Source organism: Juglans microcarpa x Juglans regia, chromosome 5D, assembly GCF_004785595.1.
Source record: "Juglans microcarpa x Juglans regia isolate MS1-56 chromosome 5D, Jm3101_v1.0, whole genome shotgun sequence".
NCBI classification, from domain to species: Eukaryota; Viridiplantae; Streptophyta; class Magnoliopsida; order Fagales; family Juglandaceae; genus Juglans; species Juglans microcarpa x Juglans regia.
In genome coordinates this window covers 24,799,864-24,818,495 of record NC_054602.1, presented here as the reverse complement: position 1 = coordinate 24,818,495, position 18,632 = coordinate 24,799,864, and the positions used below count along the sequence as shown (strand labels likewise).

General features: G+C 37.6%; 1 protein-coding gene across 3 annotated transcripts; it reads left to right on the top strand.

Annotated features, from left to right (window-relative positions):
- The first annotated feature begins 3,790 nt into the window (after positions 1-3,790).
- On the top strand, positions 3,791-17,073 carry LOC121266544 (probable inactive leucine-rich repeat receptor-like protein kinase At3g03770). Of its 3 annotated transcripts, XM_041170404.1 has the most exons (8): positions 3,791-5,320; positions 6,161-6,294; positions 7,844-8,084; positions 8,494-8,696; positions 8,801-8,853; positions 9,309-9,420; positions 16,393-16,677; positions 16,823-17,073. In XM_041170404.1, the coding sequence occupies exons 1-8, from the start codon at positions 3,979-3,981 to the stop codon at positions 16,886-16,888; spliced, it is 2,436 nt and encodes an 811-aa protein (XP_041026338.1). In that variant the 5' UTR covers positions 3,791-3,978; the 3' UTR covers positions 16,889-17,073. The 3 variants fall into 3 exon arrangements, with proteins under 3 accessions (XP_041026338.1, XP_041026341.1, XP_041026339.1); XM_041170407.1 differs by lacking the exons at positions 16,393-16,677; positions 16,823-17,073 and adding an exon at positions 14,925-16,323; XM_041170405.1 differs by lacking the exons at positions 16,393-16,677; positions 16,823-17,073 and adding an exon at positions 10,411-12,170.
- The last annotated feature ends 1,559 nt before the right edge of the window (positions 17,074-18,632 follow it).

The window sequence follows — 18,632 nt, the reverse complement described above, 5'->3', positions numbered from 1 at the left end:
GAACCCTTATGATCAAAAATTTGTTTGAAGCTAATAATCTGCTTCTGCAACATCCATTCATTGTCAATAAAGTGTGCTGTGATACACATGTAACTGGCATTCTATATGGACGTCCATATATCATTTGTAAATGACACTCTCTGTCCAGTGGTAAGAAACATTTCCTTCATCTCCGCCTTCTCCTTCGCATGCCTCTTCAAACAATCTCTCATCACCGTATACCATGATGGCATGGAAAATTGTGGCTCAAAAGTGTGGACAAATTTACGGAAACCTTTTTTGTCAACTTGGCAAAAGGCATCTCATCACAAATTATCATCTCTGCAAATAATTCCCTCAACATATTCTCTCTGTATTGAAGAATTGACAGTTTCTTAATCTACATATCATCAGTGGTCGTAGAAGTTTTGTAACTGAGTTTGGTTTGATCAATGACCACCAATCTCTTGTGTATCTTATACCGTTGGGAATCATTAAAATGTACTATTAATACAAATGTGCCTTTTTTCTTCGAATGACATCCACAAAGTTGCCCACAGTGGTGGCATCTCGCCTACAGGTTCACACGATTACCAGGAATTTTGGTGAAATGTTCCCATGTCCACGACCTTTTTTTAGTAGGCCATGGTGGTCAATCATCATTTTCAATATGCATATCCTCCTCATTAAACATATCATCATTTTCTACATTTATTGGGACTCAACTACTTGCATAGAAAGTAGTTGTTTTAGATGTGGGTCGAGGGGTGGGAGTACTTGTCGATGTAACAACTATGACATCCCCTTGTCGACGATCATCCACACTAGGTGTAGCATCCATATCTATCTCAATTGTACTGAAAAAATAAATTATATGCAAACAAATTAGGAAAAAAATTTACAGCATGTTATGTATAATAGGTATATGATGCACTGCATGTAGTTGATTTTATAATAAAAAAAGAAGAAGATAATTAATGAATGAAAAGTATAACAGTATAATCTTATTTATTTATCATTTAATTAACATAAATTTTGAACTTATCTCCTTCACTCAAATACTAATCTTATAACAGTATAAAAGAATTAAAACTGATGAAAATGTCAAGAGATTCATCAATGGGGCAGATAGAATTGCAAAAGGTGGTTGTGGTTTGTGGACCCCAAATTGGTGTTCCTCTAATATTCTCATGGTATTTATTTAAATAAAAAAAGCTCACTACTTGACTGTATTAATTAATTAGCATGATGTTAATATGTTTTCTCAAGCTTTTGTATGTTTTTCTGGTAACTTTAATTTGAGGCAAAATTGAAAAATGAATAGATTAAGTTATACTGTATATCACGGTCTATTTAAATTTTTATGCGAACTCGAGGGTTTCATGTTCTTGCTTAAACTTGAAGACTTCGTGGATGGAAAAAAAATAGGCATATTAAATAAATCCTAAATATATCATAGCCCATATAAATATTTCTAATAGTATTTGTTAATGTAAAAATAAGTGTATTGGCATATTCTTGTGAAAATCTTTGTTAAATTGTGTTGTAACAAGTATTGAATTGTGTTAAAGTGAAAATGAATCGAAATGAGCTCAACATGGCTTTAGCAGAACTCGTACATGGAGTTCACTTGACAGACGCTTGACATAGCGCTCGAGCAGAATTCATACAAAGAGTTTACTTGATAGGTGCTCAACGTGGAGCTTAAGCGGAAGTTAGACAGAGAGTTCGCTCAACCCTCACTTGACATGAAGCTCGAGCGGTAATGTAGACAGAAAGTTCACTCAATACTCGCTCGAACGACTTCTGAAGTATATCGGCGCTCGACACATAGCTCAAGTGAATGTTCAGAATTGTTAGGGTTTGAGCAAAGTTTTTCTCAGTGACATTTCCAGAAACACCTTTCGTTCACTGTCTTATTTATGCTTCTGTGAGCAAAATTTGATTAAAACCATTTCGTCAATACACATATTTCTACACACTCCAAAATCAAGAACAATAACAGTATCTATGTTTGTTGAATATTCCATGTTAACAAAATCTCTAAAATTGAAAACTCTAAAATTCAAAAATCATAAAAAATAAACATCAATTGTAAATCAAATGAGGAGCAGAGGAGGTGGTAATATACTAATTGATGTTGACAGGAGGTATTCTACGGTGGCCCTGGGTTCATGACGACGGCAAATGGCACGACGTGAAGAAAATGACGGGATAAATAGAGAGAACAAAGAGAGAACAGTCGCGGAAGAGTGCGGGGAAGAAAAAAATCACGTGTGAAGAAAAAAAATCGTTTAGTTAGGTTTTTAAAAGAATTTTAGATGTAAAACGATGTCATTTTATATTTGATTTTTTTTAAAAAAAAGGTGGAGTTTGGAGGCGCTCGAGCCTCCGAATTCTGACTCCAATTCTAATTCCGATTCCAAATTCTGAATATTCCAATTTAAAAATAGAAATCGAACGGAGTCGGAGTTAGCAGACTATTTGCATAGCCATAGATACTGGAGTGTAATCCAGGCATATTCTAAGATTACAAACCTCATTTTTCGAGAAAATTGATATTTTGATTTCTATCTATTTTTTTTTAGTTTTATTATTGTAATTCTAGAGAGGTGACAAAAAGAAAAAGGTTATAAATTATTAAAGAGGACCTGCAGTTGGCACCTGGCACTTGGCAGTATTAGGAAAGAGAAAGTGAAAGTGGAGAGGGAGCCGCCAAAAGCAACAGCAATACAGCATGCAATTAGCATGGGGGCCACAACATCACAAATCGACAGCGCTAGAGAAAGCGAGGGGTTACAGTTTGTGCCAAACCCACCTTTAACCTCTTTGACGTTTCTTTTCTTTGTAATAATTAAATGTACTACAACGTTAGATCCCATCAACTCAATATGCTAGGCTCCCCAACACTCGAAAATTAAAGGGGTTCTATTCTCCTCTAGAATCTTTTGCTTTTGCTTTTGCTTTGCTTCTCCAACTATGGTTTCCATTTATGAGCTCTGAAAAGTATGCCAAAACAGTTGCCAAATAAAGTAGAAGTATTGCATTTTCATTGTTGAGCTAAATGTAGTGTCGGTTTATGACTAAGCTCGTTTTGTGTGGAGGATTTTGTGCAAGACTTGGCTCTTGCAGTTTCTTCGAACCGGTCACCAAATTGTATTTGCTTGTCCAAACGCGAAATTTCTCCTGGGAAAGAGCATCTCATGTGTCGACGTAAGACGTTTATAGGTCTCTCCTTTACAGGTTTGTGTATGTGTGGTTGAGAACCTTCCTGTCACCATGTTATCTTTGTGTGTGGGTTCTGTTCAATTGGGTCGTCTGAAAAACTTGCAGGGACTTCCATGTGATATGAGGTTTGCGTGTTTTCTTTTGTTGGGTTTCAGTTTGGTGAAATGTGTGTTCCATGTGAAGTGTTTATTGTTAGCTGGATATTTGTCGTTTGTTCCTTTTCACTCCCAAGTGTGGTGTGGAGGATTTGGTTTTGCGTAATTAACTTCATTTAGAAGTCACAACCCTCGATCTGGTTGGTTTTTAAATTTTTTATTGACTTTGAGCAAGGCTTGAGCAAAAAGTTGTGGGGTAGAACTGGCTGTATCTATTCCAGCTAAAACATATGATTTATACGTTCATACTAAAACATATTCAATCTAATAATGCAACTTTAATCTGAAAAATCTTGTCTATTTGCCATAAGATATAGGATTTGTATGTTTTGGGTATTGACAAGACATAAGATTTTTGATTTTTGGTGCTTTTCATTTTGGATCCTTGGTAACTTTTGCTTTATTGCATAAATTTGGTTGCAGGATTTCTTACATGGGAACTTGAGCTCCAGTAGTTAAGCAGATATGAACGTCACTCCTCTTTAAAAACTGGCTAGAATATCACTGTCCAGTTTTGTTGATGCGAACTTTCAACTTGTTCTAATTTTTTGGTCTTTCAAAGCTCTGTAATGCTTCATGTGCCTTACCTCTACAACTGGTTTTGCATATACTGCCAATGGCAAAAATGTTCCACCATTCTTTGCTTCTAGCTCTTTTTATAATTTTTCCTTTTATTAATTACTCAGAGCAACTGCAATCCTCTCAGGCTCAGGCCCTCTTAAGAATTCAACGACTTCTAAACTTTCCATTAATTTTAAGCAGCTGGAATAATAATACAGATTTCTGCAACACCGAGCCAAATTCATCTTTAACTGTTGTATGCTATGAAGAAACCATAACCCAGCTGCATATAATTGGCAACAAGAGAGCTCCACTTCTTCCTCGGAATTTCTCGTTGGATTCCTTTGTAACAACCCTAGTTAAGCTTCCTGGCCTCAAAGTGCTCACATTGGTTTCTATTGGTTTATGGGGAACTTTCCCTGGTAAAATTGCGCGGCTTTCATCTTTAGAAATTCTTAATGTCAGCTCTAACTTCTTAGATGGCCCCATCCCTCAAGAGTTTTCATCCCTAACAAGCCTCCAGACACTCATACTCGATGACAATATGTTTTCTGGCCAGCTACCAGATTGGTTGAGTTCACTCCCAGTTCTGACTGTTTTAAGTTTGAAGAAGAATTTGTTCAATGGGTCTCTGCCAAGTACATTGAGTAATTTGGAAAATCTTAGAGTCCTTGCTCTTTCCCATAACGAATTTTATGGAGCTGTCCCCGACTTCGAACATTTGACAAACCTTCAAGTGCTTGACTTGGAAGATAATGCTTTTGGACCTCAGTTTCCTCAACTCGGTAGCAAGTTGGTCACCCTTATCCTGAGCAAGAACAGGTTTAGGTCTGGCATTCCTGTTGAAGTGAGCTCCTATTATCAGCTTCGACTTCTGGATATATCTTTCAATACATTTGTTGGGCCGTTCCCCACATCAATCTTAGCGCTGCCTTCTATTACTTATCTGAACACTGCAGGGAACAGATTCACGGGAATGCTTTTTGAAAACCTATCTTGCAGTACAGGCCTTGAATTTGTGGATTTGTCCTCAAATCTTTTGACCGGAAGATTACCTAGCTGTCTACTAACTGATTCCAAGGAAAGGGTCGTTCTGTATGCTAGGAATTGTTTGGCTACTGGAAAGCAAAACCAACATCCATTTTCATTTTGCCACAATGAAGCCTTAGCTGCTGGCATTCCTCCACTTCAATTGAAACAGAGAGAAGCTTCTAAAGCAGTTATTGCCCTGGGTATAATTGGAGGAATTATTGGAGGAATTGCACTTCTTGGACCAATTTTCTTGATTGTTAGAAGATTTAATGCCAAGAGAGCAACAAAAGTTAAAAAACCCCTGACAAGATTAATAGAAGAGAATGCATCGGCAGGGTACACTTCAAAGATACTTTCTGATGCAAGTATATTTCATCTCTGGCTCTCTCTCCCCCTCCTTTCTCTCATACAACAAATGTGTGTGCAGATGTTTGTATGCATGTATGATTATTTGATTGTGTGCGCAGTGGTAGACACCCATTTGCATATATTTATTCATGCAAGTGGAGAGACTGCATTTGTTCATGCTCAAATAGACTCTGTTTTTTCAGTTATTATAATAACAAGAGGAATATATGTTTTAAAGCAAAATAAATAGGTTCTTCTATGCTAAAAATGTTGCATTATTGGCTTTAACACCACAAATTGTCTGACTCTTTCACTTTGATAATGCTATATGGAGGAAATGCGCTCATATGTATACGTTTTATTAAGGTTATTTTTGCATTTTGTTTTTTCATGCAGTATAACTTAAAAAGAGACCCTGAACTCTGCTTAGTTTCTTTTAGTAAATGACAAATAAATTCTGCTCTACTATTTTTCACATCGAAATTCCGCCCAACATATAAATTAACAGAATTCTCAGTGACATTTATGAAAACTGAAGTGATTTTTGTTTTACATTAGGAAGAATAGGAGAAGACTCATTAGACTTAAAAATAACTTGCTAAGAATACAGCTCCATATAGAGTTGCATGGCAAAGAAATTTTTTTGCCATCAACCTACGTAGTTGTACTTCTAGATTTTGTTTAGTTGAATTAGAAGATATTCAAAACAAAAGAGTATGTATTTTAGTTTTCCTGTACAATTGGTTCAAGGATCTTAATTGTTAGAAATAGTTGATGGGGAAAAAAATAACGGAATGCAGTCAAGGCTTCCTACTTATCATGTATCTGACATTTGATTTATTTGCCCTCTTCTTAAGGGTATATATCACAAACAATGAAGATGGGAGCGGTTGGCCTTCCAGCTTATCGAATCTTTTCCTTCGAAGAGCTTGAGGTGGCTACAAAAAACTTTGACACATCTGCTTTTATGGGTGAAGGTTCTCATGGGCTGGTATGCAAATCTGGTTTACAATATAGCTGATACTTTGATATAAAGCAGTGTCAATGCTCAAATTTTCTTTTCAATCACGAAATTTTTGGGATTCATTTTGATATTTCGTATGTTAATTTGATAGTTTCTAGTATGGAACTGCCTTGATTAACCATCATCAGTATGATTTAAGTTGCAATATATAACTGCTTTTTCCTGATGAATTCCATAAAAACAAAAAAGAAAGGGCTGGATTTTGCTTTTTTCAAATTCATACAAAATTGCTTTATTGCATAAATTTGTTATTTATTGACTATTACTAAAAATATACTATGTTTTATGCATTTTACCATAATATTTTATGTTATTGTTTTCACTGTTAAACAGTTCTACCTTACCAGTTTTCCTTTTGTTCATGGATCTTAAATGTGTTTGCCTTACTTTTCTGGTGTCATTATTCTCTATTTAAAGGAAAAATTAGGTTGTTTCTTCATATATAATACAAATGAAAAATTGTCTCACTAACATCCTTGCTTTGTGAGGACGTCTAGAATTTGTTAAGAATTTTCCTACTAAGATAACATTGTTGGTTACCATGATTTTGTTATCCAAAACATACAGAATTAACAAGATTAGATCTTTTTCAGAGGTCAAACATTAGTTAATTTAAGTATTATATACCTCAAGTATTGTTGAACAAATAAGATTTTTCGCCAGGATGCTTTCATATTTTGCTTTTGAAGTTGTCAATCTCCTTTGTTTGAATTCCTCTTGCACGTGTAGCAAAAAGCTTCAGAAATTCGAAAGAATTGTCTCTCGTCTATGCATGCCATACGACCCTAGGTGAATTCTCATGCTATATTCCATGTATAGGTGGTGACCTCAAACCAAAACCAAATATGGACTTTGACAGTTTGACTTATCTGAAGTCTCTATTAGTTATAAATCTTCCTAATATCGGTTTACAATGGTATTTTAGAAACTGTTAATTATTTGAGTATTCTCAATTTGCTAATTACAAAAATGGACTTTGACTTGTCTTAAGTCTATATCATTCACTAATTATTCTAAATGATTTTCTACTGTGAGACCCTAAGAAGAAAGGTTGGATTTGGTACTGTGGTAGTTACATTTTTACCAGTGGAGGATAGGTGTTGAACCTTTATATAGGGCAAAATTTGCACTTTGAGAGAGAGTTTTCTCTTGTCAATTTGATCATAAACAAATAATGGAGGTTTGTAAATAAAGAAGTTGAGAAAGAAGAAATAGAACCAAGTACTCTGGTGGACGAAACATTTCTAGTGGCAGTTATCTCTCACTCACCTTTTTTTTTTCTTAAAGGAACAAAAAGAAAGAAAAAAACTGATATACAAGAAAGGGCTCTGATACCATAAAACAGAATACAATCTCAAATTTGATTTTATATTTTATACCATAAAACAAAGGGCTTCACATGCACACCATTTCAGTATGAGGAATTCTTGTGTTTATTTGCCAAATATGTTTCCTGTTGTTCATCATAGAGAATTTTCCTAATAATTCAATGTTGTTGCTTCTTTCATGTCCTCAGATGTACAGAGGCCGATTAAAGGATGGTACTATTGTAGCTGTTCGATGCCTGAAAATGAAAAAAAGCCACAGTACTGAAAACTTCATGCCTCATATAGAGCTGATATCAAAACTCAGACATCGCCATTTGGTCAGTGCTCTTGGACACTGCTTTGAGTACTACTTGGAGGATTCAAGTGTTAGCAGAATATTTCTTGTGTTTGAATATGTTCCGAATGGCACGCTAAGGAGCTGGATCTCTGGTAATTTATTCATTGGTACATTAATTTCTCAGGTCAGAGGTTATAAAAGTTAAATTACTGGTACTACCTATTAGGCTAGATCTTAGGGGGATCGGCTAACATCTTTTCAAGGGCTTCCTCTGAAACAAGTCCATTTTATTAAACTAGCTTGCAGTTGATGATTCCTCTATAGACCTTCGATTATATATAAAGATCTAGTATGGAATTTTTTATATGCCTTCTTTGGGTTCCAATATCTGATTTGCTTTTAAAATGTGTGTTGTTTCCACCCAATCAATTGTTGATTTGCTTCTAAATCTTGCCAGTGTAGTGACTACAAATCACCAGTTGACGTCCTCTCTCCTGAATTTTTTATTCAGTGTACATTAATTTAATTATTGGTCACTATTTCTTAAATTACATTTCACAGAGAGGCATTCTCGACGTCTTACATGGACACAACGAGTAGCAGCTGCAATAGGAGTAGCAAAGGGGATTCAGTTTTTGCATACAGGGATTGTACCTGGTGTATATTCCAATAATCTTAAAATAACAGATATTTTATTGGACCAGAACCTTGTCGCAAAAATTAGCAGTTACAATCTGCCGTTATTGGTCGAGAACGTGGTAAAGGTAGCTTCTTTTTTTTTTTTCCTTTCTTTCTTTCCATTGAGTAGTTTATTCTTTTCCTCAGGGCAAACACTTAGTTTTGTTCTCACCCCTTCTCATGCTTGCAGGTTGGACGTGGGATTTCATCTAGCGGATCCAAAGAACCTATTGTTAATGCAAGGTTTGTAGTCGAAACTTCATATGATTTTGAAGTGGTATATTTTAATATTTCAGGATTATGTCACAAGATATAAAGACTCATAGTATATGATGAAAAATGAATTGTTGTATGGTCAAACCTATCCGATAGGTTTAGAGGTTACCTCATGTGCATGAAAGATATGGCTCTTCTCGGTTTTGAGCAAAAAACTACTTTCGGTTGTTCTCATTTTCCTATGAACACCTCTCAAGTCCTTCCTGAAAAAAAGAAAACACAAAAAGAAACAGAAAAAGCCAATCACAATTGATTTATATGTTTTTTACGCCTCTCTCTCTCTCTCTCTCTCTTCCCCCCCCCCCCTCCCCCCGGCACACACACACACACACACGATAGTGTGACTAAAAAATTGTTATCTTGGTTATAATGGTAAACACATTTTTTTCATGATATTCTTGTCTTCAAATATTACTATACAGGGTCAAAGATGAGGACAAGAATGATGTTTACGACTTTGGAGTGATATTGCTAGAAATCATTCTTGGAAGACGATTAAAATTAAGCGATGAAGTGACCATTCTAAATGATCGGGTAAGAATGGTTCTGTTATTTATTTTTCCTTTTCAAAATCTCTCTTGAATTTATTGTGCATTTCTCATCTTAAACAGAATAGTATCATTGACAACCAGTTATATGGTTCTCATAGTTAGGAGATGCAAGGTGAATTCAGTTTACTTTGTTGTCAAAATGGTTTATCATTTAATTGTTATGAGTGGGCTGTAACACCCAATCCTCCTAGGGTTATGAATAACATCATTTTTAAAAAATAGAGGGACCGGTATGCTACTAACCTTGCCTTTAAAAATTTTTCTTCTTAATGAAGCGCCGGGTACAAAGGATTCCATAAAATAAACAAAGTCATTATTTATTAAAACACTGAAAATATAAAAGAGAGTCTGCGGAAGCACTTATTAAAAATCAATCAAGTCTCGTGCTTAACAAAATAACTTCTTAAACTGAAGATCATAAAACTAAGCAGGTCATAACAGTCTAGGCCTCTGCCTCGCCTCCCTGAGTCAAGTCTTGTCCTGCAGCTCCATCCTCTTAAAGATACTTACTTGGAGTGGTTAAAACATAAAAACATACAAAAATGAGTCGACTACTTTATAAGCAACATATCCTACAGTAAACATAAGGTTTCTTGGAAAACATGCATAATCATAGTTACATATGTAAATAACATGAACATAAATCTGAACTTTGCATAAAATGCCTTAACTTGTCTTTCACTTGTGTTCATTGGCCGGTATCCATTGTTGACCCCCGTGAGTTAGAGTTAGCAAATCTTGAAGATCTTGTTTCTGCTCATGGCCACGGGTTGGAAATCCATACATAAGGATGACAACACTAGGTGCACTACTAGCGCGTCTATCCTGGCAATGCAATGTGCCCCTTAACTTCATGGTACCGTCTTCACTATCATAACATAGGCCATGTATCTTAATAGTCATACCTCATCATATTTATATGTGCATACTTTCTTCTCATATCTAAATCGAGAGGTGCATGACGTGGAGCAAGGCTGTAGCGGTTGACATGAATTGGGGTTGGCCGTGGCTAGAGGAGGGTGCACACCTACACGTTGGGCTGCTGTTTCCTCTTCTGTGTGCGTGCTTCCATAGGAGTGACTTGAAGCTGGACGACTTGGTTGCTTCTAGCAGAGGCTTGCAGTGGTCTCACAGTGGGTTAGCTCAGTGCACTCAGCGGCTGGTAGTGTGCTTCGTGTGATGCAGTGGGGTGCGGGATGTTGTTTGCCATGATGGTTTTTGCGTGTGGCTTGTTGTGGTGTAGTTTTTGACCTTGTTGTAGCAACCACGTGAGGCAAGAATGGCTTACAGTGGCTCTGCTGCAGGTTCAAGGTTGGGCTACGGTGGTAGCACAATGAATAGCTGAGGAGTAGTGGTTTACGGTTGAGGAACGGAGGGACTATGGGCTTACAGGTTGCTTGCTACGCATGGAGGAACTATTTCCGATGGGTAGCGCTTGGCTTGGAGGTGGGACTAGCTGAGCTGCCATGCGTGGGATCCCATGGAGGCTGCGGCTTGTTGAAAGAAAATAGAGGGCTGCTGTAACCCTAGGGCTTGAAGGAGGCGACGAGTGTGGACATCAATTCCCATGTTTCAGATAGTTAACCGCATGTCTTTGTGAGACGAAAGTAATAAGAATTTACAGAAAGCTATGTTCAAGTACTCAACTATGATGGAAGACACCATTGAATTTAGCGTTGAGGCTCTTCTCGAACTTCCCAAAAGAGAAGAACTCCTGGAAGACCTTGATAACATCATCCTTAACCACCTCCCAACAATATTGAATGAACGTCATAGTAAAACCATTTGGGTCTAGTGATTTGTCTCTAGTCATCCTTCTAACTACTTGATTAATGTCTTTCTCATTGAATGGCCTCTCCAACAAAGCAACACTTGGTTGGTCAATTGCCTCAAACGATAGACCATGAAAGTTTTGGCCTCCATGTATACTTTTCAAAAAGCAACTATTCATAGTACCAGGCAATATGAATATTTTGAGTGCTTCCCAAATCCACATGATTATAACATCACACTGGTTCTTCTTGAAGAGACAATCTCTCCATGAATCACTCTCCAATCTCCACGAATTGCTTTGTTTTTCTGTTTTCCATGATTCTTGCTATACATATGTTTCCATGTATGCTTCTCAAATAGCTACCAACACAGCTGTACATACCTTCTGTAAATTCTATATACAAGCCATGAGAGGTGCGGGCTATTCACATTTACATGGTATCAAGAGCCACTTGAGGTTTCAGTCAAAATGGCTTCCTCTTCAACCTCCTCGATTTCTCCTATGGACAACACGTCCTCTCTTGATTTGTTTTCCACAAAAACCAATCTGCCTGACATTTTTATCAAATTAGCTTCTACCAACTACCTTCTTTGGAAAGCTCAGGTAGTTCATGTTCTTCGAGGACACGGTCTCCTCGGCTATGTTACAAACGAAGTGTCTTGTCCTCCCACCACCATTCTCGGCAAAAATGGTGTATGGAATCCAAACCCGACAGCAATAACATGGTTGCATCTTGTTCGTTGATTCTCGGATGGAAACAATTTTCGGAAATTCCTCTTTCTCAAGTGATAAATTGTGATTCGGCACATGATGCATGGGAGGCACTTGAAACTCTGTATGGTTGACATACAAGAGATCGTGTTCAGCAGATGTGTGGTGAGTTACAGGCACTCACCAAAGGCTCCTCTTCTATGGTAGAATATCTGCACAAGGCCAAAGCTTTGGCCCTTTCTCTATGTGGTGTTGGGAAACCAATAGAGGATGAAGATTTTATAATTTGTTTGCTATTGGGTTTAGGACCCGAATTTGATCCCATTGTGGCTGCCATTAACGCTAGAGACACATTTCCACATCTTGAAAATGTCATTAGCAAATTGAGAGATTTTGACCTTCACATCTCCTCATCCCGTGGCTCTGCAAATTCTGCTATCGCCCTCAATACCACTCATACCTTTGGTTCTAAACCACTCTTACCTCTGCAAATTGTGCTTGTGGGAGTGGCAAGCCTCACGACAAGCCTTCTGCTGGACGTGGCCAGCAGCCTCAAACTTGTGGTAGCAGTAGCCATGACTCTACTCGTGGTGGACAAGTTTCAAACATCACTTGTTTTCAGTGCGGTGGTCCAAATCATAAAGCGGAAAATTGTTGTGCTTCTGATGAGGAAGCGGACCAATACCAGGCATTTCTTGCAGTTCAAGCCGACAACACTGTTGATGAAACAGGGTACCCATACACGGGTGCTAACCAACATATGACTCCCACTCAAACTGAGGCACAAGGTTACCGTACCAAGGAAATGATATGGTTATGGTTGGTAATGGTTCTCACATCTCTATTTCTGGTGTTGAAAATTCGTATGTGCCTAATACGAATCTTATCTTGAAAAATACTCTTACTGTTCCTGATCTCCAGAAAAAATTACTTTCGGTCTCTCAGTTTACTGCTGACAATAATTGTTGTTTCATGTTTTATCCATGGGAATTTCTCATCGAGGATCTGAGGAAGAACCAAGTACTACTTAAAGGGCTTGTGGAGGACTGATTATACCCCTTGCGTTCCAAGTCTCCCATTGCATCTCTTGTTAATTTTGTGGCAAATAAAGTGTTTGGGCATCTATGGTATGCTCGACTCAGGCATCCAAATATTCAGGTCCTTCAACCTTTGTTGCAATTTCTTCCCACTTTGAATAAAAATGTTGTGTTTTGTGAAAGTTGCATTTTAGGAAAGTCAACCAAATTACCTTTCCATGCTTGCAACTCTCATGTTTCATCATTTCTTCACACAATACATATGGATCTATGGGGCCCTGCGCCTATTACCTCTTCTGATGGCTTCCCTTTTTATTTAGTAATTGTTGATGAGTAGTCACACTATATTTGGTTATTTCCTTTGGCTAGAAAATCTGATGTCATTTCCATCTTTCCCAACTTTCTTACATTGATGGAAAATCAATTTCATACTTGCGTCAAAATTGTTCAAAGTGATGGGGGTGGGGAATTCATAAATCAAACACTAAAAAATTATTTTCTTTCTCAAGGCATTGTTCATCAATTGTCTTGTTCTGGAACTCCGGAACAAAATGGTTTTGTAGAGAGGCGTCATCACCACATTGTTGATACTGCTCTAACCTTAATGGCCCATTCATTGCTTTTCAAACTGTCGTTTTCCTCATAAATCTTTTGCCCACTCCCACCCCTAATGGTCAATCTCCATATGAGTTGGTTTTTCACTCTCCTCCTTACACTTTTTTTAAGTGTTTGGGTGTGCCTGTTACCCATAACTTACTCCCTTTGGTCATTCCAAACTCAATTTTAAATCCACTTCATGTGTATTCATTGGTTATTCTCCCCATTACAAAGGCTATAGATGCATGGATTTGGCCACTGGCAGGGTGTATATATCCCAACACGTTTTTAATGGAGAAATTTTCCCTTTTTCTTCTTCTCTGCAAGTGCATCCTCCAGAAAATTCTTCATGGTTCAAGCCTCGACCTCTACCTAAGAGCCTTTTACATGAGCCCCGAAACTCCATGCCTACTAGTGCTCACTCCACTCACCACTCTCCCAGTGTTGCATCATCATCCACCATGGCCCCCAACTCTGTTCCTACAAATTCGATTGATTTAAAATCAGCACTTGCGGCTCCAACCTCTGCCTCAACGCTGGTTTTAGATGCTCCTTCCACTCCACATGGCAATGATCCAATTCAGACTCACGCCATGGTGACCCGATCACAAGATGGCACGCGGAGGCCTCGCATATTTTTTTCTACAAGACACCCTTTACCTGCATGTTTTCTTGCAAATTTGGCAGCAACCCCAACCGAGCCTAAGACATATAAGACGGCTTTGAAGGACCCCAAATGGTAGCAAACCATGCAATCCGAGATCAATGCTCTCCATGAAAATCAAACTTGGACACTTGTGCCTCCTTCTTCACCGAACATGAATCTTGTCACTAGCAAATGGGTTTTCAAAATTAAAACCCGTGTCGACAATTGTATTGAACAATACAAGGCTCGCCTTGTGGCACTTCACTCAATTGCAGGGGTTTGATTATGAAGAAACTTTTAGTCCAGTTGTTAAGCTAGGAACCATTCGATTAATTCTCACTTTGGCTCTCTCTCATGGATGGTCTTTGAAACAATTGGATGTAAGTAGTGTGTTCTTGCATGGGGATTTGCAAGAAACAGTTTTCTTAACTCAACCTTCCTAGTTTTGAGGATCCAGTCCATCCCAACTACATCTGTCGTCTTCACAAATCCCTCTACAGTTTAAAATAGGCTCCCCAGGCATGGTGTCTCAAGTTCAGCAATTATCTATGTCAAATGGGGTTTCAAAGATGTCCCTATGATACTTCCCTATTTTTTCGGTGCCAGGCTTCTGATATTATTATTTTGCTCATATATGTGGATGATATAATTCTCTTACTGGAAATTCAACTTCCTCTCTTGACAAATTTATTTCTCATTTGTCCACCATTTTTCATATGAAGGATCTCGGAGAATTACATTATGTCCTTGGAGTACTGGTTGCACGGGACTCCACTTCATTGACTCTCTCCTAGTCACGGTACTTGTTAACCTTAATGCAAAAATTCGGTTTTGAGGGAGCCAAGCCCGTGACAATACCACTTGCATCCGGTGCTCAACTTTCTGCTCATGAAGGGGAACTCTTGTCAGATCCAACACAATATCGCCAGATGGTTGGAACATTACAATACCTGACTTTGACGAGGCCAGATGTTACTTTTGCTGTAAACTGTGTGTCAATTTATGCAAGCCCCTTGAGCTCCCCATCTCCTTGCTGTTAAACGTATTTTTCGGTACCTCAAGGGTACCATCAACCTGGGTCGTCATCTCACAAAAGCACCCATATCGGCTGTTCATGGATTTTGCGACACCGACTGGGCTGGTTCAAGAGATGACAGACGTTCAACCTCCAGTTTCGCTATTTATCTGGGCAATAATTTGCTGTCTTGGGGGGCCAAGAAGCAAGCCACCGTCGCTCGGTATTCAGCGCTCGTACTACCTCCAAAGCTGAATACCGAGCCATGGCTTCAACCACAGCCAAACTAATGCAGTACATGCATTTACTGAAGAGCATTGGATATGAACTCCCAACTCCTACGTTATACTCTGACAACATAGTGCACTAAGTATGACCAAGAATCTGGTTTTTCATCATAGAACAAAATACATTGAGATCGATGTTCATTTTGTTCAGAAACAAGTCTCACGAGGATTGGTTACTTTGGCGCATGTTTCTAGCCATGATCAGGTGGCCAACATATTCACAAAACTCCTTTGTCATCCCAAGTTTGAACCAAATCGGCGCAAGCTCTTTGTTGCACCTATACCGCCTCGATCTTGAGGGGGAATGAAGAGAGAATCTCTCCATGAATCACTCTCCATCTCCACAAGTTGTTCTGTTTTTTCTGTTTTCCATGATTCTTGCTGTACTTTCCATGTAGGCTTGCTGTACTTTCCATGTATGCTTCTCAAACAGCTACCAACACAGCTGTACATACCTTCTGTAAATTCTATATAAATGCCAATATACAAGCCATGCGAGGTGCGGGCTATTCACATTTACATTTCTTACCCACCACCCTCATTGTTTTCAGTTTGTATGTTCCTGTAATAGCGTTTATCAATATTTTGCCCATGCAACCAAGTTCCATCCTCCTCCAGGGAGGATGAGCACAGTGAAGGAGGGGGTATATTGATATGGCCCTTTGATGTTTTACAATCAAATTGAATAATACAGGGAATATTGATATGGCCCTGCCACAAAGTTTTAGCTCCGTAAGTGTTGTTCCATTCTCATTATGTCATTTTATTTACTTGCCATGGGCTATTAGAATTCTGGTTAATAATTATTGTATAAATAAATAAAAAAAAAAAATCGAGTATCTCATGTAATGTGTGCATGACTTTGTACAATTCTTGAACACCATGCAGTTACAAGCATGCATTGCATCTGATGATGCAGCTCGAAGGAGTATGGTTGATCCAGCAGTGCACAAGGCTTGCTTGGACAAATCATTACGAACAATGATGGAGATTTGTGTTAGGTGTCTACGTAAAGACCCAGCAGATAGACCTTCCATTGAGGATGTGCTCTGGAACTTGCAGTATGCAGCCCAAGTTCAGGATGCCTGGTGTGGGGAATCTCAAAGCAGTGAGGGTTCTCCAGTTTTGCCTTCACTATCACAGAAACTCGCCTTCCAGTTGCGGGACATACAGGTTCTTATGTCTTTATCTCTCACATGGAAGATTGTCATTTATGATATAGCTACTTGTTTAAAGGTCGGATACTTGGGTACAATTTGCCATCTCCTATTTTCAAACTACGCCAAGTAATTAAAATAAAAAAATTATTCTACTGCAGAGAGATGGAAGCTTCAAGAGGGAAAGGGGATATGACACTAGTACATCAGAAGAGTCTGTCCGGTAAAGTTGTTGGTTTGATGCTCTGTTTTTACTTGTGTGTGACAGGCGTGCTTGATGGTTTCCCAAAGTCTTGAATGCCCTCCACTTTTTTAGTACTTTGAAATGGTGTAATCTTCTCAATGAACAGTTGGAAATAACTATTTATATTAAGGTATTCCAGTGAGAAAAACAGAAGGATCTTTTTTCTTCTCTCGTATTTCTTATTGATTTAGTTGCATTTGGGTAGTGAGGTATTCTCTGAATAGTAGTGAAAAAGTAATAAAAAATTAATAATAGAATATTGAATAGTAGTAAAAAGTAATAATAAAATAATAAATAGTAGTGAGATAAACTATGATTATTCCAACGTCAACAATGTTGTTGGTTCATATTTGTAGTTGCTATAAACAAACGAACTGAGTATGCTGGTAACCTAAGGCACCCGAATTCAATTGAATTAGTCCCGTTTGGATTCAGAGATGAGATTACTCCAACGTCAACAATGTTGTTGGTTCATATTTGTAGTTGCTATAAGAAAAAACAGATTGATTCTGGGTTTTATTGTAGTCTGGAACTGAGTATGCTGGTAACCTAAGGCACCCCAATTCAATTGAATTAGTGGTGACAAATATGATCTCAAGGAAAATGATTGAAAAACAACTACAAATATGCACCGAGAGAAGTTGGCAAAGCATTTTTCTGTACGGATTGTTCTTATATACCGATCGTATTGGATTTAGGGATGGTATATTAAGATGCCCCTAATCGAGTTCAATGAACTAATAAACATGCCTCTTTAGAGATGTATGTTCTGCATCCTTCAGTTTTTGAGAGAAGGATTCCTGAGAAAGGTTTGCATGAAGAAAAGTTGTCATAAACCGAGACGAAATGGTACCGCTCCACAAACATAGAAACAGGAAAGTTTTGTTTGTGATTTTATTATTATTATTATTTATTTATTTATTTATTTTGTAGCTGCTGGTTGAGGTGAGCACCACTGAATCAGAGTCAGTATCCCCTAAATCCAGCTCTGACTCTTAACTTTGTTTTGAATATGAACTTCAACTTTGACTCCAATTTATCGGAGGAGTCAAATTTGGGTTTTTTTTTTCTTTTTTTTCATATTTAGCTTACTTTTGAACAAGACTTTATATAGAATAAATTATTTTTTGTGGGCTTTCAAGTTTCAAGTTTAATAAAAGCATTAAAAAAACAAGGAGAGATTTTTTATATGAAAAAAAAAAAAAAAATCATATGTTGTGCAAACCTGAAAAAAAAAAATTAAAGTAATTAAAAATATATAATAGGCCCTTTACTTTAGGTTATTCTTGATATACTATCATTCATAATTTCATATTAGAAAACAATGAAATGAAAACATCTAGCCAAGGTTCCCAAATAACAACTAACAAGTAAGAGCAATCATGAGCCATCATGGTCCAATAGAAATTTTCATCATCCAATCATTCACTGCTAAATAAATTACAAATTTACAAATAGAAAACACAACCAGCTACTCAAATACAAGTTAAATATTGTTCCCACCTACAACAACAAAAACTAACAAAATTAAATAAAAATCTGACTCCGACTTCATTTTGTCAGAACTCCAACTCCGATGATACAGAATTGGAATCGAATTTTTGAATTTTTGTACAACGCTTGCTGCTAGTAAATATACGTACATATAAATATATAAACACGCAAGTCCTCGTTGCATGGAAGGTCCATAATACTCCATTCACATATTTTCTTCGTTTCACTATGCC